The following is a 23,167-nucleotide window of genomic DNA, read 5'->3' on the forward strand; positions in this document are numbered from 1 at the left end:
CCTTATATCCCCCCTATAGGTCACTGTATAGCAGTGATACAGGCTCATTATACAGCACTATATGGCAGTATTATACGGGTACACGTATAGGGCTATATATAGAGCGCCCCCGCTGATATCCGCCTTATATCCCCCCTATAGGTCACTGTATAGCAGTGATACAGGCTCATTATACAGCACTATATGGCAGTATTATACGGGTACACGTATAGGGCTATATATAGAGCGCCCCCGCTGATATCCGCCTTATATCCCCCCTATAGGTCACTGTATAGCAGTGATACAGGCTCATTATACAGCACTATATGGCAGTATTATACGGGTACACGTATAGGGCTATATATAGAGCGCCCCCGCTGATATCCGCCTTATATCCCCCCTATAGGTCACTGTATAGCAGTGATACAGGATCATTATACAGCACTATATGGCAGTATTATACGGGTACACGTATAGGGCTATATATAGAGCGCCCCCGCTGATATCCGCCTTATATCCCCCCTATAGGTCACTGTATAGCAGTGATACAGGCTCATTATACAGCACTATATGGCAGTATTATACGGGTACACGTATAGGGCTATATATAGAGCGCCCCCGCTGATATCCGCCTTATATCCCCCCTATAGGTCACTGTATAGCAGTGATACAGGATCATTATACAGCACTATATGGCAGTATTATACGGGTACACGTATAGGGCTATATATAGAGCGCCCCCGCTGATATCCGCCTTATATCCCCCCTATAGGTCACTGTATAGCAGTGATACAGGCTCATTATACAGCACTATATGGCAGTATTATACGGGTACACGTATAGGGCTATATATAGAGCGCCCCCGCTGATATCCGCCTTATATCCCCCCTATAGGTCACTGTATAGCAGTGATACAGGCTCATTATACAGCACTATATGGCAGTATTATACGGGTACACGTATAGGGCTATATATAGAGCGCCCCCGCTGATATCCGCCTTATATCCCCCCTATAGGTCACTGTATAGCAGTGATACAGGATCATTATACAGCACTATATGGCAGTATTATACGGGTACACGTATAGGGCTATATATAGAGCGCCCCCGCTGATATCCGCCTTATATCCCCCCTATAGGTCACTGTATAGCAGTGATACAGGCTCATTATACAGCACTATATGGCAGTATTATACGGGTACACGTATAGGGCTATATATAGAGCGCCCCCGCTGATATCCGCCTTATATCCCCCCTATAGGTCACTGTATAGCAGTGATACAGGATCATTATACAGCACTATATGGCAGTATTATACGGGTACACGTATAGGGCTATATATAGAGCGCCCCCGCTGATATCCGCCTTATATCCTCCCTATAGGTCACTGTATAGCAGTGATACAGGCTCATTATACAGCACTATATGGCAGTATTATACGGGTACACGTATAGGGCTATATATAGAGCGCCCCCGCTGATATCCGCCTTATATCCCCCCTATAGGTCACTGTATAGCAGTGATACAGGCTCATTATACAGCACTATATGGCAGTATTATACGGGTACACGTATAGGGGTTACATATAGAGCGCCCCCGCTGATATCCGCCTTATATCCCCCCTATAGGTCACTGTATAGCAGTGATACAGGCTCATTATACAGCACTATATGGCAGTATTATACGGGTACACGTATAGGGGTTACATATAGAGCGCCCCCGCTGATATCCGCCTTATATCCCCCCTATAGGTCACTTTCCTTGGGATTGTCACAAATCGCAGAAAATCGCTCCTGTCGCCATGGAAACTAAGGTCAATGGGAATTCTGTATGAGACAATGCAAATCCACAATAGAGAAACCCTGGAGGGCGCCTTAAAGGGATGGCAGGCCTGGTACCCGGGGCTATGGAGCGGCAGCGCATTTACCGCCAACCATCGGCTGTTGTGAGACTACAACTCCCAGCATGCACTGGCTCCGCTGTCCTGGGAATGGAGCATGCTGGGAGTTGTCGTCTCACAACAGCCGGAGGCCGAAGGTTCCCGACCTTGAAATAGTCAAAGACGTTAAGAGACGAGTGACAACCCATGGAAACAAGATGGCGGCGGCGCTGGTGGTCCCAACTTACAGAGTCGCGCATGATGCTCAGACACGTCCTCCGGAACAGGATACAGAACTGGGTGAGGCAGCTGGCGGAGAAACTGTGACAACCCTCCGTAGGCGTCGCGTCCTGCAACGAGAGGCGCAGGTCACATGACCAAACACTAGCCAGCTCATTCATTGGTTGTACTGAGTCACATGACTGCACTTCAGAGAGATTACACATCATGGCTGGGTCCTTCACAGGAAGTGACATCACTTCAGTTATTCACACGACTATGATGTCACTTCCTGAGAAGAAGCCGCCATGATTTCTTGTCCTGGGTGGAGACTGTAGACTATGTAACGTGTGAATACCTCCCAAATAACCAAGACTCAGCCGCACAGGTTAGGGATCTGTGTCCAGTCACTTACAAGGGTGAAGAAGAAGAAGACGCCCAACTGCCCCCTGGGGCTGATAGAGGGGGACATTATACTGTGGGGGCAGATAGAGGGGGACATTATACTGTGGGGGCAGATAGAGGGGGACATTATACTGTGGGGGCTGATAGAGGGGGACATTATACTGTGGGGGCAGATAGAGGGGGACATTATACTGTGGGGGCAGATAGAGGGGGACATTATACTGTGGGGGCTGATAGAGGGGGACATTATACTGTGGGGGGCTGATAGAGGGGGACATTATACTGTGGGGGCAGATAGAGGGGGACATTATAATGTGGGGGCATATAGAGGGGGACATTATACTGTGGGGGCAGATAGAGGGGGACATTATACTGTGGGGGCAAATAGAGGGGGACATTATACTGTGGGGGCAGATAGAGGGGGACATTATACTGTGGGGTAGATAGAGGGGGACATTATACTGTGGGGGCAGATAGAGGGGGACATTATACTGTGGGGGCAGATAGAGGGGGACATTATACTGTGGGGGCAGATAGAGGGGGACATTATACTGTGGGGGCAAATAGAGGGAGACATTATACTGTGGGGGCAGATAGAGGGGGACATTATACTGTGGGGGCAGATAGAGGGGGACATTATACTGTGGGGGCTACTGGAGGGGGACATTATACTGTGGGGGGCTGATAGAGGGGGACATTATACTGGAGGGGCAGATAGAGGGGACATTATACTGTGGGGGCAGATAGAGGGGGACATTATACTGTGGGGCAGATAGAGGGGGACATTATACTGTGGGGGCAGATAGAGGGGGACATTATACTGGAGGGGCAGATAGAGGGGACATTATACTGGAGGAGGACATTATACTGTGGGGGCAGATAGAGGGGGACATTATACTGTGGGGGGCAGATAGAGGGGGACATTACACTGTGGGGGCAGATAGAGGGGGACATTATACTGTGGGGGCAGATAGAGGGGCACATTATACTGTGGGGGGCAGATAGAGGGGGACATTACACTGTGGGGGCAGATAGAGGGGCACATTATACTGTGGGGGCTGCAGGAGGGGGATATACTGTGGGAGCAGATAGAGGGGGACATTATACTGTGGGGGCAGATAGAGGGGGACATTATACTGTGGGGGCAGATAGAGGGGGACATTATACTGTGGGGGGCAGATAGAGGGGGACATTATACTGTGGGGGGCAGATAGAGGGGGACATTATACTGTGGGGGCAGATAGAGGGGGACATTATACTGGAGGGGCAGATAGAGGGGACATTATACTGGAGGAGGACATTATACTGTGGGGGCAGATAGAGGGGGACATTATACTGTGGGGGCAGATAGAGGGGCACATTATACTGTGGGGGGCAGATAGAGGGGGACATTACACTGTGGGGGCAGATAGAGGGGGACATTATACTGTGGGGGCAGATAGAGGGGCACATTATACTGTGGGGGGCAGATAGAGGGGGACATTACACTGTGGGGGCAGATAGAGGGGGACATTATACTGTGGGGGCAGATAGAGGGGGACATTATACTGGAGGAGGACATTATACTGTGGGGGCAGATAGAGGGGGACATTATACTGTGGGGGCAGATAGAGGGGCACATTATACTGTGGGGGCTGCAGGAGGGCGATATACTGTGGGGGCAGATAGAGGGGGACATTATACTGTGGGGGCAGATAGAGGGGGACATTATACTGTGGGGGCAGATAGAGGGGGACATTATACTGTGGGGTAGATAGAGGGGGACATTATACTGTGGGGGCAGATAGAGGGGGACATTATACTGTGGGGGCAGATAGAGGGGGACATTATACTGTGGGGTAGATAGAGGGGGACATTATACTGTGGGGGCAGATAGAGGGGGACATTATACTGTGGGGGCAGATAGAGGGGGACATTATACTGTGGGGGCAGAAAGAGGGGGACATTATACTGTGGGGTAGATAGAGGGGGACATTATACTGTGGGGGCAGATAGAGGGGGACATTATACTGTGGGGGCAGATAGAGGGGGACATTATACTGTGGGGGCTGATAGAGGGGGACATTATACTGTGGGGGCAGATAGAGGGGGACATTATACTGTGGGGGCAGATAGAGGGGACATTATACTGTGGGGGCAGATAGAGGGGACATTATACTGAGTGGCAGGAGAAATGAATGGGCGGGGTCAAAGTGGAAGTGGGTGGGGCTATGTTCACGATGGGCGGTAAGGATGTGGAAAACGTTGATGGACTAAACAATTCCCAAAATCATTAACTTTAACGGGACCCTGAAGTTGCCTCCCCCTATGACACATCTGGTAGTCATGGACTAGTCACCACCCCTATTTACCTCATCAGATGGTTTGTGCCACAGGAAGGGGTTGGGCTCCGTGTCCCCACAATGGTCCCGTTTCTGCTCCACCCCGCCCATCTCTTGTACGGCTCGGACGAGTCGGGGGTTCTGGTCTCCGTACTCGCCAGAGGCCACTTCCATTACTGCGGGGGGAGAAGAAGATGGGTCAAGGCGAGATCATGGTAGGACATTGGTACAAATAGACCGCCCCTTACAGGCTCATCGTAAAGGCGACACGAGCAATAAAGATTATTGGGAACTAAAACATGAGGGTTTTTTTTAATCTTTTGTATTTACAGTAAATAAAATCGTTGTAGATTGTCGTTATTTATCATTTCCTGGCGCTTTGTGTCTCCACGGTAACAGACTACAAACTAACCTAGTGTAGTCAGACCCGGCCGTCACACTGCAACCAAACTACCGAATGTAGGGGCGGAGCAAACGGCCGGAGACACCAGGGGTAGTCTGTTACCATGGAAACACACAAGTCTGCAGGAACAAAACATTCCACCAAAGCTTTATACAGCGATAGGAAATAACACAGACAGGTAATATATCACAGGACCAGCAGAGGGCGATAACACAGCAGAGAAATAACACACATCTGCACCAATATATCACTATAATACACCAATAATATATACACCCGGCTATAATACAGGAAGGAGTACCCCATATCATACACACAAGAAGAACCCCGACTATAACAACCATAATGTATACAGGGATACAGCAGAATGGTGAGCGCAGGATAAGTAATGTAATGTATGTACACAGTGACCAGCAGAGTAGTGAGCGCAGCTCTGGAGTATAATACAGGATAAGTAATGTAATGTATGTACACAGTGACTGTACCAGCAGAATAGTGAGCGCAGCTCTGGAGTATAATACAGGATAAGTAATGTAATGTATGTACACAGTGACTGTACCAGCAGAATAGTGAGTGCAGCTCTGGGGTATAATACAGGATAAGTAATGTAATGTATGTACACAGTGACTGCACCAGCAGAATAGTGAGCGCAGCTCTGGAGTATAATACAGGATAAGTAATGTATGTACACAGTGACTGTACCAGCAGAATAGTGAGCGCAGCTCTGGAGTATAATACAGGATAAGTAATGTAATGTATGTACACAGTGACTGTACCAGCAGAATAGTGAGTGCAGCTCTGGAGTATAATACAGGATAAGTAATGTAATGTATGTACACAGTGACTGCACCAGCAGAATAGTGAGCGCAGCTCTGCAGTATAATACAGGATAAGTAATGTAATGTATGTACACAGTGACTGCACCAGCAGAATAGTGAGTGCAGCTCTGGAGTATAATACAGGATAAGTAATGTAATGTATAAACACAGTGACTGCACCAGCAGAATAGTGAGCGCAGCTCTGGAGTATAATACAGGATAAGTTATGTAATGTATATACACAGTGACTGTACCAGCAGAATAGTGAGCGCAGCTCTGGGGTATAATACAGGATAAGTAATGTAATGTATGTACACAGTGACTGCACCAGCAGAATAGTGAGCGCAGCTCTGGAGTATAATACAGGATAAGTAATGTAATGTATGTACACAGTGACTGTACCAGCAGAATAGTGAGTGCAGCTCTGGAGTATAATACAGGATAAGTAATGTAATGTATGTACACAGTGACTGTACCAGCAGAATAGTGAGCACAGCTCTGGAGTATAATACAGGATAAGTAATGTAATGTATGTACACAGTGACTGTACCAGCAGAATAGTGAGCGCAGCTCTGGAGTATAATACAGGATAAGTAATGTAATGTATGTACACAGTGACTGTACCAGCAGAATAGTGAGCGCAGCTCTGGAGTATAATACAGGATAAGTAATGTAATGTATGTACACAGTGACTGTACCAGCAGAATAGTGAGCGCAGCTCTGGAGTATAATACAGGATAAGTAATGTATGTACACAGTGACTGTACCAGCAGAATAGTGAGTGCAGCTCTGGAGTATAATACAGGATAAGTAATGTAATGTATGTACACAGTGACTGTACCAGCAGAATAGTGAGCGCAGCTCTGGAGTATAATACAGGATAAGTAATGTAATGTATGTACACAGTGACTGTACCAGCAGAATAGTGAGCGCAGCTCTGGAGTATAATACAGGATAAGTAATGTAATGTATGTACACAGTGACCAGCAGAATAGTGAGCGCAGCTCTGGGGTATAATACAGGATAAGTAATGTAATGTATGTACACAGTGACTGTACCAGCAGAATAGTGAGCGCAGCTCTGGGGTATAATACAGGATAAGTAATGTAATGTATGTACACAGTGACTGTACCAGCAGAATAGTGAGCGCAGCTCTGGAGGATAATACAGGATAAGTAATGTAATGTATGTACACAGTGACCAGCAGAATAGTGAGCGCAGCTCTGGAGGATAATACAGGATAAGTAATGTAATGTATGTACACAGTGACTGTACCAGCAGAATAGTGAGCGCAGCTCTGGAGTATAATACAGGATAAGTAATGTAATGTATGTACACAGTGACTGCACCAGCAGAATAGTCAGCGCAGCTCTGGAGTATAATACAGGATAAGTAATGTAATGTATGTACACAGTGACTGTACCAGCAGAATAGTGAGCGCAGCTCTGGAGTATAATACAGGATAAGTAATGTAATGTATGTACACAGTGACTGTACCAGCAGAATAGTGAGCGCAGCTCTGGAGGATAATACAGGATAAGTAATGTAATGTATGTACACAGTGACTGTACCAGCAGAATAGTGAGCGCAGCTCTGGAGTATAATACAGGATAAGTAATATAATGTATGTACACAGTGACTGTACCAGCAGAATAGTGAGCGCAGCTCTGGAGTATAATACAGGATAAGTAATGTAATGTATGTACACAGTGACTGTACCAGCAGAATAGTGAGCGCAGCTCTGGAGTATAATACAGGATAAGTAATGTAATGTATGTACACAGTGACTGTACCAGCAGAATAGTGAGCGCAGCTCTGGAGTATAATACAGGATAAGTAATGTAATGTATGTACACAGTGACTGCACCAGCAGAATAGTGAGCGCAGCTCTGGGGTATAATACAGGATAAGTAATGTAATGTATGTACACAGTGACTGTACCAGCAGAATAGTGAGCGCAGCTCTGGAGTATAATACAGGATAAGTAATGTAATGTATGTACACAGTGACTGCACCAGCAGAATAGTGAGCGCAGCTCTGGAGTATAATACAGGATAAGTAATGTAATGTATGTACACAGTGACTGTACCAGCAGAATAGTGAGCACAGCTCTGGAGTATAATACAGGATAAGTAATGTAATGTATGTACACAGTGACTGTACCAGCAGAATAGTGAGCGCAGCTCTGGAGTATAATACAGGATAAGTAATGTAATGTATGTACACAGTGACCAGCAGAATAGTGAGCGCAGCTCTGGGGTATAATACAGGATAAGTAATGTATGTACACAGTGACTGTACCAGCAGAATAGTGAGCGCAGCTCTGGGGTATAATACAGGATAAGTAATGTAATGTATGTACACAGTGACTGTACCAGCAGAATAGTGAGCGCAGCTCTGGAGGATAATACAGGATAAGTAATGTAATGTATGTACACAGTGACCAGCAGAATAGTGAGCGCAGCTCTGGAGGATAATACAGGATAAGTAATGTAATGTATGTACACAGTGACTGTACCAGCAGAATAGTGAGCGCAGCTCTGGAGTATAATACAGGATAAGTAATGTAATGTATGTACACAGTGACTGTACCAGCAGAATAGTCAGCGCAGCTCTGGAGTATAATACAGGATAAGTAATGTAATGTATGTACACAGTGACTGTACCAGCAGAATAGTGAGCGCAGCTCTGGAGTATAATACAGGATAAGTAATGTAATGTATGTACACAGTGACTGTACCAGCAGAATAGTGAGCGCAGCTCTGGAGGATAATACAGGATAAGTAATGTAATGTATGTACACAGTGACTGTACCAGCAGAATAGTCAGCGCAGCTCTGGAGTATAATACAGGATAAGTAATGTAATGTATGTACACAGTGACTGTACCAGCAGAATAGTGAGCGCAGCTCTGGAGTATAATACAGGATAAGTAATGTAATGTATGTACACAGTGACTGTACCAGCAGAATAGTGAGCGCAGCTCTGGAGTATAATACAGGATAAGTAATGTAATGTATGTACACAGTGACCAGCAGAATAGTGAGCGCAGCTCTGGGGTATAATACAGGATAAGTAATGTAATGTATGTACACAGTGACTGTACCAGCAGAATAGTGAGCGCAGCTCTGGAGGATAATACAGGATAAGTAATGTAATGTATGTACACAGTGACCAGCAGAATAGTGAGCGCAGCTCTGGAGGATAATACAGGATAAGTAATGTAATGTATGTACACAGTGACTGTACCAGCAGAATAGTGAGCGCAGCTCTGGAGTATAATACAGGATAAGTAATGTAATGTATGTACACAGTGACTGTACCAGCAGAATAGTCAGCGCAGCTCTGGAGTATAATACAGGATAAGTAATGTAATGTATGTACACAGTGACTGTACCAGCAGAATAGTGAGCGCAGCTCTGGAGTATAATACAGGATAAGTAATGTAATGTATGTACACAGTGACTGTACCAGCAGAATAGTGAGCGCAGCTCTGGAGGATAATACAGGATAAGTAATGTAATGTATGTACACAGTGACTGTACCAGCAGAATAGTGAGCGCAGCTCTGGAGTATAATACAGGATAAGTAATGTAATGTATGTACACAGTGACTGTACCAGCAGAATAGTGAGCGCAGCTCTGGAGTGTAATACAGGATAAGTAATGTAATGTATGTACAAAGTGACTGTACCAGCAGAATAGTGAGCGCAGCTCTGGAGTATAATACAGGATAAGTAATGTAATGTATGTACACAGTGACTGTACCAGCAGAATAGTGAGCGCAGCTCTGGGGTATAATACAGGATAAGTAATGTAATGTATGTACACAGTGACTGTACCAGCAGAATAGTGAGCGCAGCTCTGGAGTATAATACAGGATAAGTAATGTAATGTATGTACACAGTGACTGTACCAGCAGAATAGTGAGCGCAGCTCTGGAGTATAATACAGGATAAGTAATGTAATGTATGTACACAGTGACTGTACCAGCAGAATAGTGAGCGCAGCTCTGGAGTATAATACAGGATAAGTAATGTAATGTATGTACACAGTGACTGTACCAGCAGAATAGTGAGCGCAGCTCTGGGGTATAATACAGGATAAGTAATGTAATGTATGTACACAGTGACTGTACCAGCAGAATAGTGAGCGCAGCTCTGGAGTATAATACAGGATAAGTAATGTAATGTATGTACACAGTGACTGTACCAGCAGAATAGTGAGCGCAGCTCTGGAGTATAATACAGGATAAGTAATGTAATGTATGTACACAGTGACTGCACCAGCAGAATAGTGAGCGCAGCTCTGGAGTATAATACAGGATAAATAATGTAATGTATGTACACAGTGACTGTACCAGCAGAATAGTGAGCGCAGCTCTGGGGTATAATAAAGGATAAGTAATGTAATGTATGTACACAGTGACTGCACCAGCAGAATAGTGAGCGCAGCTCTGGAGTATAATACAGGATAAGTAATGTAATGTACGTACACAGTGACTGTACCAGCAGAATAGTGAGCGCAGCTCTGGGGTATAATACAGGATAAGTAATGTAATGTATGTACACAGTGACTGTACCAGCAGAATAGTGAGCGCAGCTCTGGAGTATAATACAGGATAAGTAATGTAATGTATGTACACAGTTACTGTACCAGCAGAATATTGAGCGCAGCTCTGGAGTATAATACAGGATAAGTAATGTAATGTATGTACAAAGTGACTGTACCAGCAGAATAGTGAGCGCAGCTTTGGGGTATAATACAGGATAAGTAATGTAATGTATGTACACAGTGACTGTACCAGCAGAGTAGTGAGCGCAGCTCTGGAGTATAATACAGGATAAGTAATGTATGTACACAGTGACTGTACCAGCAGAATAGTGAGCGCAGCTCTGAAGTATAATACAGGATAAGTAATGTAATGTGTATACACAGTGACTGTACCAGCAGAATAGTGAGCGCAGCTCTGGAGTATAATACAGGATAAGTAATGTATGTACACAGTGACTGTACCAGCAGAATAGTGAGCGCAGCTCTGGAGTATAATACAGGATAAGTAATGTAATGTATGTACACAGTGACTGTACCAGCAGAATAGTGAGTGCAGCTCTGGAGTATAATACAGGATAAGTAATGTAATGTACGTACACAGTGACTGCACCAGCAGAATAGTGAGCGCAGCTCTGGAGTATAATACAGGATAAGTAATGTATGTACACAGTGACTGTACCAGCAGAATAGTGAGCGCAGCTCTGGAGTATAATACAGGATAAGTAATGTAATGTATGTACACAGTGACTGTACCAGCAGAATAGTGAGCGCAGCTCTGGAGTATAATACAGGATAAGTAATGTAATGTATGTACACAGTGACTGTACCAACAAAATAGTGAGCGCAGCTCTGGAGTATAATACAGGATAAGTAATGTAATGTATGTACACAGTGACTGTACCAGCAGAATAGTGAGCGCAGCTCTGGAGTATAATACAGGATAAGTAATGTAATGTATGTACACAGTAACTGTACCAGCAGAATAGTGAGCGCCGCTCCGGAGTATAATACAGGATAAGTAATGTATGTACACAGTGACTGTACCAGCAGAATAGTGAGCGCAGCTCTGGAGTATAATACAGGATAAGTAATGTAATGTATGTACACAGTGACCAGCAGAATAGTGAGCGCAGCTCTGGAGTATAATACAGGATAAGTAATGTAATGTATGTACACAGTGACTGTACCAGCAGAATAGTGAGCGCAGCTCTGGAGTATAATACAGGATAAGTAATGTAATGTATGTACACAGTGACTGTACCAGCAGAATAGTGAGCGCAGCTCTGGAGTATAATACAGGATAAGTAATGTAATGTATGTACACAGTGACTGCACCAGCAGAATAGTGAGTGCAGCTCTGGAGTATAATACAGGATAAGTAATGTAATGTATGTACACAGTGACTGCACCAGCAGAATAGTGAGTGCAGCTCTGGAGTATAATACAGGATAAGTAATGTATGTACACAGTGACTGTACCAGCAGAATAGTGAGCGCAGCTCTGGAGTATAATACAGGATAAGTAATGTAATGTATGTACACAGTGACTGCACCAGCAGAATAGTGAGTGCAGCTCTGGAGTATAATACAGGATAAGTAATGTAATGTATATACACAGTGACTGCACCAGCAGAATAGTGAGCGCAGCTCTGGAGTATAATACAGGATAAGTTATGTAATGTATATACACAGTGACTGTACCAGCAGAATAGTGAGCGCAGCTCTGGGGTATAATACAGGATAAGTAATGTAATGTATGTACACAGTGACTGCACCAGCAGAATAGTGAGCGCAGCTCTGGAGTATAATACAGGATAAGTAATGTAATGTATGTACACAGTGACTGTACCAGCAGAATAGTGAGTGCAGCTCTGGAGTATAATACAGGATAAGTAATGTAATGTATGTACACAGTGACTGTACCAGCAGAATAGTGAGCACAGCTCTGGAGTATAATACAGGATAAGTAATGTAATGTATGTACACAGTGACTGTACCAGCAGAATAGTGAGCGCAGCTCTGGAGTATAATACAGGATAAGTAATGTAATGTATGTACACAGTGACTGTACCAGCAGAATAGTGAGCGCAGCTCTGGAGTATAATACAGGATAAGTAATGTAATGTATGTACACAGTGACTGTACCAGCAGAATAGTGAGTGCAGCTCTGGAGTATAATACAGGATAAGTAATGTAATGTATGTACACAGTGACTGTACCAGCAGAATAGTGAGCGCAGCTCTGGAGTATAATACAGGATAAGTAATGTAATGTATGTACACAGTGACTGTACCAGCAGAATAGTGAGCGCAGCTCTGGAGTATAATACAGGATAAGTAATGTAATGTATGTACACAGTGACCAGCAGAATAGTGAGCGCAGCTCTGGGGTATAATACAGGATAAGTAATGTAATGTATGTACACAGTGACTGTACCAGCAGAATAGTGAGCGCAGCTCTGGGGTATAATACAGGATAAGTAATGTAATGTATGTACACAGTGACTGTACCAGCAGAATAGTGAGCGCAGCTCTGGAGGATAATACAGGATAAGTAATGTAATGTATGTACACAGTGACCAGCAGAATAGTGAGCGCAGCTCTGGAGGATAATACAGGATAAGTAATGTAATGTATGTACACAGTGACTGTACCAGCAGAATAGTGAGCGCAGCTCTGGAGTATAATACAGGATAAGTAATGTAATGTATGTACACAGTGACTGCACCAGCAGAATAGTCAGCGCAGCTCTGGAGTATAATACAGGATAAGTAATGTAATGTATGTACACAGTGACTGTACCAGCAGAATAGTGAGCGCAGCTCTGGAGTATAATACAGGATAAGTAATGTAATGTAATGTACACAGTGACTGTACCAGCAGAATAGTGAGCGCAGCTCTGGAGTATAATACAGGATAAGTAATGTAATGTATGTACACAGTGACTGTACCAGCAGAATAGTGAGCGCAGCTCTGGAGTATAATACAGGATAAGTAATGTAATGTATGTACACAGTGACTGTACCAGCAGAATAGTGAGCGCAGCTCTGGAGGATAATACAGGATAAGTAATGTAATGTATGTACACAGTGACTGTACCAGCAGAATAGTGAGCGCAGCTCTGGAGTATAATACAGGATAAGTAATATAATGTATGTACACAGTGACTGTACCAGCAGAATAGTGAGCGCAGCTCTGGAGTATAATACAGGATAAGTAATGTAATGTATGTACACAGTGACTGTACCAGCAGAATAGTGAGCGCAGCTCTGGAGTATAATACAGGATAAGTAATGTAATGTATGTACACAGTGACTGTACCAGCAGAATAGTGAGCGCAGCTCTGGAGTATAATACAGGATAAGTAATGTAATGTATGTACACAGTGACTGCACCAGCAGAATAGTGAGCGCAGCTCTGGGGTATAATACAGGATAAGTAATGTAATGTATGTACACAGTGACTGTACCAGCAGAATAGTGAGCGCAGCTCTGGAGTATAATACAGGATAAGTAATGTAATGTATGTACACAGTGACTGCACCAGCAGAATAGTGAGCGCAGCTCTGGAGTATAATACAGGATAAGTAATGTAATGTATGTACACAGTGACTGTACCAGCAGAATAGTGAGCACAGCTCTGGAGTATAATACAGGATAAGTAATGTAATGTATGTACACAGTGACTGTACCAGCAGAATAGTGAGCGCAGCTCTGGAGTATAATACAGGATAAGTAATGTATGTACACAGTGACCAGCAGAATAGTGAGCGCAGCTCTGGGGTATAATACAGGATAAGTAATGTATGTACACAGTGACTGTACCAGCAGAATAGTGAGCGCAGCTCTGGGGTATAATACAGGATAAGTAATGTAATGTATGTACACAGTGACTGTACCAGCAGAATAGTGAGCGCAGCTCTGGAGGATAATACAGGATAAGTAATGTAATGTATGTACACAGTGACCAGCAGAATAGTGAGCGCAGCTCTGGAGGATAATACAGGATAAGTAATGTAATGTATGTACACAGTGACTGTACCAGCAGAATAGTGAGCGCAGCTCTGGAGTATAATACAGGATAAGTAATGTAATGTATGTACACAGTGACTGTACCAGCAGAATAGTCAGCGCAGCTCTGGAGTATAATACAGGATAAGTAATGTAATGTATGTACACAGTGACTGTACCAGCAGAATAGTGAGCGCAGCTCTGGAGTATAATACAGGATAAGTAATGTAATGTATGTACACAGTGACTGTACCAGCAGAATAGTGAGCGCAGCTCTGGAGGATAATACAGGATAAGTAATGTAATGTATGTACACAGTGACTGTACCAGCAGAATAGTCAGCGCAGCTCTGGAGTATAATACAGGATAAGTAATGTAATGTATGTACACAGTGACTGTACCAGCAGAATAGTGAGCGCAGCTCTGGAGTATAATACAGGATAAGTAATGTAATGTATGTACACAGTGACTGTACCAGCAGAATAGTGAGCGCAGCTCTGGAGTATAATACAGGATAAGTAATGTAATGTATGTACACAGTGACCAGCAGAATAGTGAGCGCAGCTCTGGGGTATAATACAGGATAAGTAATGTAATGTATGTACACAGTGACTGTACCAGCAGAATAGTGAGCGCAGCTCTGGGGTATAATACAGGATAAGTAATGTAATGTATGTACACAGTGACTGTACCAGCAGAATAGTGAGCGCAGCTCTGGAGGATAATACAGGATAAGTAATGTAATGTATGTACACAGTGACCAGCAGAATAGTGAGCGCAGCTCTGGAGGATAATACAGGATAAGTAATGTAATGTATGTACACAGTGACTGTACCAGCAGAATAGTGAGCGCAGCTCTGGAGTATAATACAGGATAAGTAATGTAATGTATGTACACAGTGACTGTACCAGCAGAATAGTCAGCGCAGCTCTGGAGTATAATACAGGATAAGTAATGTAATGTATGTACACAGTGACTGTACCAGCAGAATAGTGAGCGCAGCTCTGGAGTATAATACAGGATAAGTAATGTAATGTATGTACACAGTGACTGTACCAGCAGAATAGTGAGCGCAGCTCTGGAGGATAATACAGGATAAGTAATGTAATGTATGTACACAGTGACTGTACCAGCAGAATAGTGAGCGCAGCTCTGGAGTATAATACAGGATAAGTAATGTAATGTATGTACACAGTGACTGTACCAGCAGAATAGTGAGCGCAGCTCTGGAGTGTAATACAGGATAAGTAATGTAATGTATGTACACAGTGACTGTACCAGCAGAATAGTGAGCGCAGCTCTGGAGTATAATACAGGATAAGTAATGTAATGTATGTACACAGTGACTGTACCAGCAGAATAGTGAGCGCAGCTCTGGGGTATAATACAGGATAAGTAATGTAATGTATGTACACAGTGACTGTACCAGCAGAATAGTGAGCGCAGCTCTGGAGTATAATACAGGATAAGTAATGTAATGTATGTACACAGTGACTGTACCAGCAGAATAGTGAGCGCAGCTCTGGAGTATAATACAGGATAAGTAATGTAATGTATGTACACAGTGACTGTACCAGCAGAATAGTGAGCGCAGCTCTGGAGTATAATACAGGATAAGTAATGTAATGTATGTACACAGTGACTGTACCAGCAGAATAGTGAGCGCAGCTCTGGGGTATAATACAGGATAAGTAATGTAATGTATGTACACAGTGACTGTACCAGCAGAATAGTGAGCGCAGCTCTGGAGTATAATACAGGATAAGTAATGTAATGTATGTACACAGTGACTGTACCAGCAGAATAGTGAGCGCAGCTCTGGAGTATAATACAGGATAAGTAATGTAATGTATGTACACAGTGACTGCACCAGCAGAATAGTGAGCGCAGCTCTGGAGTATAATACAGGATAAATAATGTAATGTATGTACACAGTGACTGTACCAGCAGAATAGTGAGCGCAGCTCTGGGGTATAATACAGGATAAGTAATGTAATGTATGTACACAGTGACTGCACCAGCAGAATAGTGAGCGCAGCTCTGGAGTATAATACAGGATAAGTAATGTAATGTACGTACACAGTGACTGTACCAGCAGAATAGTGAGCGCAGCTCTGGGGTATAATACAGGATAAGTAATGTAATGTATGTACACAGTGACTGTACCAGCAGAATAGTGAGCGCAGCTCTGGAGTATAATACAGGATAAGTAATGTAATGTATGTACACAGTTACTGTACCAGCAGAATATTGAGCGCAGCTCTGGAGTATAATACAGGATAAGTAATGTAATGTATGTACAAAGTGACTGTACCAGCAGAATAGTGAGCGCAGCTTTGGGGTATAATACAGGATAAGTAATGTAATGTATGTACACAGTGACTGTACCAGCAGAGTAGTGAGCGCAGCTCTGGAGTATAATACAGGATAAGTAATGTATGTACACAGTGACTGTACCAGCAGAATAGTGAGCGCAGCTCTGAAGTATAATACAGGATAAGTAATGTAATGTGTATACACAGTGACTGTACCAGCAGAATAGTGAGCGCAGCTCTGGAGTATAATACAGGATAAGTAATGTATGTACACAGTGACTGTACCAGCAGAATAGTGAGCGCAGCTCTGGAGTATAATACAGGATAAGTAATGTAATGTATGTACACAGTGACTGTACCAGCAGAATAGTGAGTGCAGCTCTGGAGTATAATACAGGATAAGTAATGTAATGTACGTACACAGTGACTGCACCAGCAGAATAGTGAGCGCAGCTCTGGAGTATAATACAGGATAAGTAATGTATGTACACAGTGACTGTACCAGCAGAATAGTGAGCGCAGCTCTGGAGTATAATACAGGATAAGTAATGTAATGTATGTACACAGTGACTGTACCAGCAGAATAGTGAGCGCAGCTCTGGAGTATAATACAGGATAAGTAATGTAATGTATGTACACAGTGACTGTACCAACAAAATAGTGAGCGCAGCTCTGGAGTATAATACAGGATAAGTAATGTAATGTATGTACACAGTGACTGTACCAGCAGAATAGTGAGCGCAGCTCTGGAGTATAATACAGGATAAGTAATGTAATGTATGTACACAGTAACTGTACCAGCAGAATAGTGAGCGCCGCTCCGGAGTATAATACAGGATAAGTAATGTATGTACACAGTGACTGTACCAGCAGAATAGTGAGCGCAGCTCTGGAGTATAATACAGGATAAGTAATGTAATGTATGTACACAGTGACCAGCAGAATAGTGAGCGCAGCTCTGGAGTATAATACAGGATAAGTAATGTAATGTATGTACACAGTGACTGTACCAGCAGAATAGTGAGCGCAGCTCTGGAGTATAATACAGGATAAGTAATGTAATGTATGTACACAGTGACTGTACCAGCAGAATAGTGAGCGCAGCTCTGGAGTATAATACAGGATAAATAATGTAATGTATGTACACAGTGACTGTACCAGCAGAATAGTGAGCGCAGCTCTGGAGTATAATACAGGATAAGTAATGTAATGTATGTACACAGTGACTGTACCAGCAGAATAGTGAGCGCAGCTCTGGAGTATAATACAGGATAAGTAATGTAATGTATGTACACAGTGACTGTACCAGCAGAATAGTGAGCGCAGCTCTGGGGTATAATACAGGATAAGTAATGTAATGTATGTACACAGTGACTGCACCAGCAGAATAGTGAGCGCAGCTCTGGAGTATAATACAGGATAAGTAATGTAATGTATGTACACAGTGACTGCACCAGCAGAATAGTGAGCGCAGCTCTGGGGTATAATACAGGATAAGTAATGTAATGTATGTACACAGTGACTGTACCAGCAGAATAGTGAGCACAGCTGTGGAGTATAATACAGGATAAGTAATGTAATGTATGTACACAGTGACTGCACCAGCAGAATAGTGAGCACAGCTCTGGGGTATAATACAGGATAAGTAATGTAATGTATGTACACAGTGACTGCACCAGCAGAATAGTGAGCGCAGCTCTGGAGTATAATACAGGATAAGTAATGTAATGTATGTACACAGTGACTGCACCAGCAGAATAGTGAGCGCAGCTCTGGGGTATAATATAGGATAAGTAATGTAATGTATGTACACAGTGACTGCACCAGCAGAATAGTGAGCGCAGCTCTGGAGTATAATACAGGATAAGTAATGTAATGTATGTACACAGTGACTGCACCAGCAGAATAGTGAGCGCAGCTCTGGGGTATAATACAGGATAAGTAATGTAATGTATGTACACAGTGACTGTACCAGCAGAATAGTGAGCGCAGCTCTGGAGTATAATACAGGATAAGTAATGTAATGTATGTACACAGTGACTGCACCAGCAGAATAGTGAGCGCAGCTCTGGGGTATAATACAGGAGAAGTAATGTAATGTATGTACACAGTGACTGCACCAGCAGAATAGTGAGCGCAGCTCTGGAGTATAATACAGGATAAGTAATGTAATGTATGTACACAGTGACTGCACCAGCAGAATAGTGAGTGCAGCTCTGGAGTATAATACAGGATAAGTAATGTAATGTATGTACACAGTGACTGTACCAGCAGAATAGTGAGCGCAGATCTGGGGTATAATACAGGATAAGTAATGTAATGTATGTACACAGTGACTGTACCAGCAGAATAGTGAGCGCAGCTCTGGGGTATAATACAGGATAAGTAATGTATGTACACAGTGACTGTACCAGCAGAATAGTGAGCGCAGCTCTGGGGTATAATACAGGATAAGTAATGTATGTACACAGTGACTGTACCAGCAGAATAGTAAGCGCAGCTCTGGAGTATAATACAGGATAAGTAATGTAATGTATGTACACAGTGACTGTATCAGCAGAATAGTGAGCGCAGCTCTGCAGTATAATACAGGATAAGTAATGTAATGTATATACACAGTGACTGTACCAGCAGAATAGTGAGCGCAGCTCTGGGGTATAATACAGGATAAGTAATGTAATGTATGTACACAGTGACTGTACCAGCAGAATAGTGAGCGCAGCTCTGGAGTATAATACAGGATAAGTAATGTAATGTATGTACACAGTTACTGTACCAGCAGAATATTGAGCGCAGCTCTGGAGTATAATACAGGATAAGTAATGTAATGTATGTACAAAGTGACTGTACCAGCAGAGTAGTGAGCGCAGCTCTGGAGTATAATACAGGATAAGTAATGTATGTACACAGTGACTGCACCAGCAGAATAGTGAGCGCAGCTCTGGAGTATAATACAGGATAAGTAATGTAATGTATGTACACAGTGACTGTACCAGCAGAATAGTGAGCGCAGCTCTGGAGTATAATACAGGATAAGTAATGTAATGTATGTACACAGTGACTGTACCAGCAGAATAGTGAGCGCAGCTCTGGAGTATAATACAGGATAAGTAATGTAATGTATGTACACAGTGACTGTACCAACAAAATAGTGAGCGCAGCTCTGGAGTATAATACAGGATAAGTAATGTAATGTAATGTATGTACACAGTGACTGTACCAGCAGAATAGTGAGCGCAGCTCTGGAGTATAATACAGGATAAGTAATGTAATGTATGTACACAGTAACTGTACCAGCAGAATAGTGAGCGCCGCTCCGGAGTATAATACAGGATAAGTAATGTATGTACACAGTGACTGTACCAGCAGAATAGTGAGCGCAGCTCTGGAGTATAATACAGGATAAGTAATGTAATGTATGTACACAGTGACCAGCAGAATAGTGAGCGCAGCTCTGGAGTATAATACAGGATAAGTAATGTAATGTATGTACACAGTGACTGTACCAGCAGAATAGTGAGCGCAGCTCTGGAGTATAGTACAGGAGAAGTAATGTAATGTATGTACACAGTGACTGTACCAGCAGAATAGTGAGTGCAGCTCTGGAGTATAATACAGGATAAGTAATGTAATGTATGTACACAGTGACTGCACCAGCAGAATAGTGAGCGCAGCTCTGGAGTATAATACAGGATAAGTAATGTAATATATGTACACAGTGACTGTACCAGCAGAATAGTGAGTGCAGCTCTGGAGTATAATACAGGATAAGTAATGTAATGTATGTACACAGTGACTGCACCAGCAGAATAGTGAGCGCAGCTCTGGAGTATAATACAGGATAAGTAATGTAATGTATGTACACAGTGACTGTACCAGCAGAATAGTGAGCGCAGCTCTGGAGTATAATACAGGAGAAGTAATGTAATGTATGTACACAGTGACTGTACCAGCAGAATAGTGAGTGCAGCTCTGGAGTATAATACAGGATAAGTAATGTAATGTATGTACACAGTGACTGTTCCAGCAGAATAGTGAGCGCAGCTCTGGAGTATAATACAGGATAAGCAATGTAATGTATGTACACAGTTACTGTACCAGCAGAATATTGAGCGCAGCTCTGGAGTATAATACAGGATAAGTAATGTAATGTATGTACACAGTGACTGTACCAGCAGAATAGTGAGCGCAGCTCTGGAGTATAATACAGGATAAGTAATGTAATGTTTGTACACAGTGACTGTACCAGCAGAATAGTGAGCGCAGCTCTGGAGTATAATACAGGATAAGTAATGTAATGTATGTACAAAGTGACTGTACCAGCAGAATAGTGAGCGCAGCTCTGGAGTATAATACAGGATAACTAATGTATGTACACAGTGACTGTACCAGCAGAATAGTGAGCGCAGCTCTGAAGTATAATACAGGATAAGTAATGTAATGTATGTACACAGTGACTGCACCAGCAGAATAGTGAGCGCAGCTCTGGGGTATAATACAGGATAAGTAATGTAATGTATGTACACAGTGACTGTACCAGCAGAATAGTGATCGCAGCTCTGGGGTATAATACAGGATAAGTAATGTAATGTATGTACACAGTGACTGTACCAGCAGAATAGTGAGCGCAGCTCTGGAGTATAATACAGGATAAGTAATGTAATGTATGTACACAGTGACTACCAGCAGAATAGTGAGCGCAGCTCTGGAGTATAATACAGGATAAGTAATGTAATGTATGTACACAGTGACCAGCAGAATAGTGAGCGCAGCTCTGGAGTATAATACAGGATAAGTAATGTAATGTATGTACACAGTGACCAGCAGAATAGTGAGCGCAGCTCTGGAGTATAATACAGGATAAGTAATGTAATGTATGTACACAGTGACTGTACCAGCAGAATAGTGAGCGCAGCTCTGGAGTATAATACAGGATAAGTAATGTAATGTATGTACACAGTGACTGTACCAGCAGAATAGTGAGCGCAGCTCTGGAGTATAATACAGGATAAATAATGTAATGTATGTACACAGTGACTGTACCAGCAGAATAGTGAGCGCAGCTCTGGAGTATAATACAGGATAAGTAATGTAATGTATGTACACAGTGACTGTACCAGCAGAATAGTGAGCGCAGCTCTGGAGTATAATACAGGATAAGTAATGTAATGTATGTACACAGTGACTGTACCAGCAGAATAGTGAGCGCAGCTCTGGGGTATAATACAGGATAAGTAATGTAATGTATGTACACAGTGACTGCACCAGCAGAATAGTGAGCGCAGCTCTGGAGTATAATACAGGATAAGTAATGTAATGTATGTACACAGTGACTGCACCAGCAGAATAGTGAGCGCAGCTCTGGGGTATAATACAGGATAAGTAATGTAATGTATGTACACAGTGACTGTACCAGCAGAATAGTGAGCACAGCTGTGGAGTATAATACAGGATAAGTAATGTAATGTATGTACACAGTGACTGCACCAGCAGAATAGTGAGCACAGCTCTGGGGTATAATACAGGATAAGTAATGTAATGTATGTACACAGTGACTGCACCAGCAGAATAGTGAGCGCAGCTCTGGAGTATAATACAGGATAAGTAATGTAATGTATGTACACAGTGACTGCACCAGCAGAATAGTGAGCGCAGCTCTGGGGTATAATACAGGATAAGTAATGTAATGTATGTACACAGTGACTGCACCAGCAGAATAGTGAGCGCAGCTCTGGAGTATAATACAGGATAAGTAATGTAATGTATGTACACAGTGACTGCACCAGCAGAATAGTGAGCGCAGCTCTGGGGTATAATACAGGATAAGTAATGTAATGTATGTACACAGTGACTGTACCAGCAGAATAGTGAGCGCAGCTCTGGAGTATAATACAGGATAAGTAATGTAATGTATGTACACAGTGACTGCACCAGCAGAATAGTGAGCGCAGCTCTGGGGTATAATACAGGAGAAGTAATGTAATGTATGTACACAGTGACTGCACCAGCAGAATAGTGAGCGCAGCTCTGGAGTATAATACAGGATAAGTAATGTAATGTATGTACACAGTGACTGCACCAGCAGAATAGTGAGTGCAGCTCTGGAGTATAATACAGGATAAGTAATGTAATGTATGTACACAGTGACTGTACCAGCAGAATAGTGAGCGCAGATCTGGGGTATAATACAGGATAAGTAATGTAATGTATGTACACAGTGACTGTACCAGCAGAATAGTGAGCGCAGCTCTGGGGTATAATACAGGAT

General features: G+C 43.1%; 1 protein-coding gene across 1 annotated transcript in view; it reads right to left on the bottom strand.

Annotated features, from left to right (window-relative positions):
* Positions 1-1,997: 1,997 nt before the first annotated feature.
* The window catches only part of LOC142187209 (ATP-binding cassette sub-family G member 1-like), a gene marked incomplete at its 3' end in the record, with an annotated part of 110,445 nt that continues 89,275 nt past the window's right edge, over positions 1,998-23,167 (bottom strand). The window contains exons 9-10 of the mRNA XM_075261462.1: positions 4,833-4,978; positions 1,998-2,207 (exon numbers count right to left, since the gene is read on the bottom strand). Of these exons, the coding sequence (XP_075117563.1) occupies positions 1,998-2,207; positions 4,833-4,978 (356 nt within the window). The remainder of the gene's footprint in view (positions 2,208-4,832; positions 4,979-23,167) is intronic.

Source organism: Leptodactylus fuscus, unplaced genomic scaffold (genome assembly GCF_031893055.1).
Source record: "Leptodactylus fuscus isolate aLepFus1 unplaced genomic scaffold, aLepFus1.hap2 HAP2_SCAFFOLD_139, whole genome shotgun sequence".
NCBI lineage: Eukaryota > Metazoa > Chordata > Amphibia > Anura > Leptodactylidae > Leptodactylus > Leptodactylus fuscus.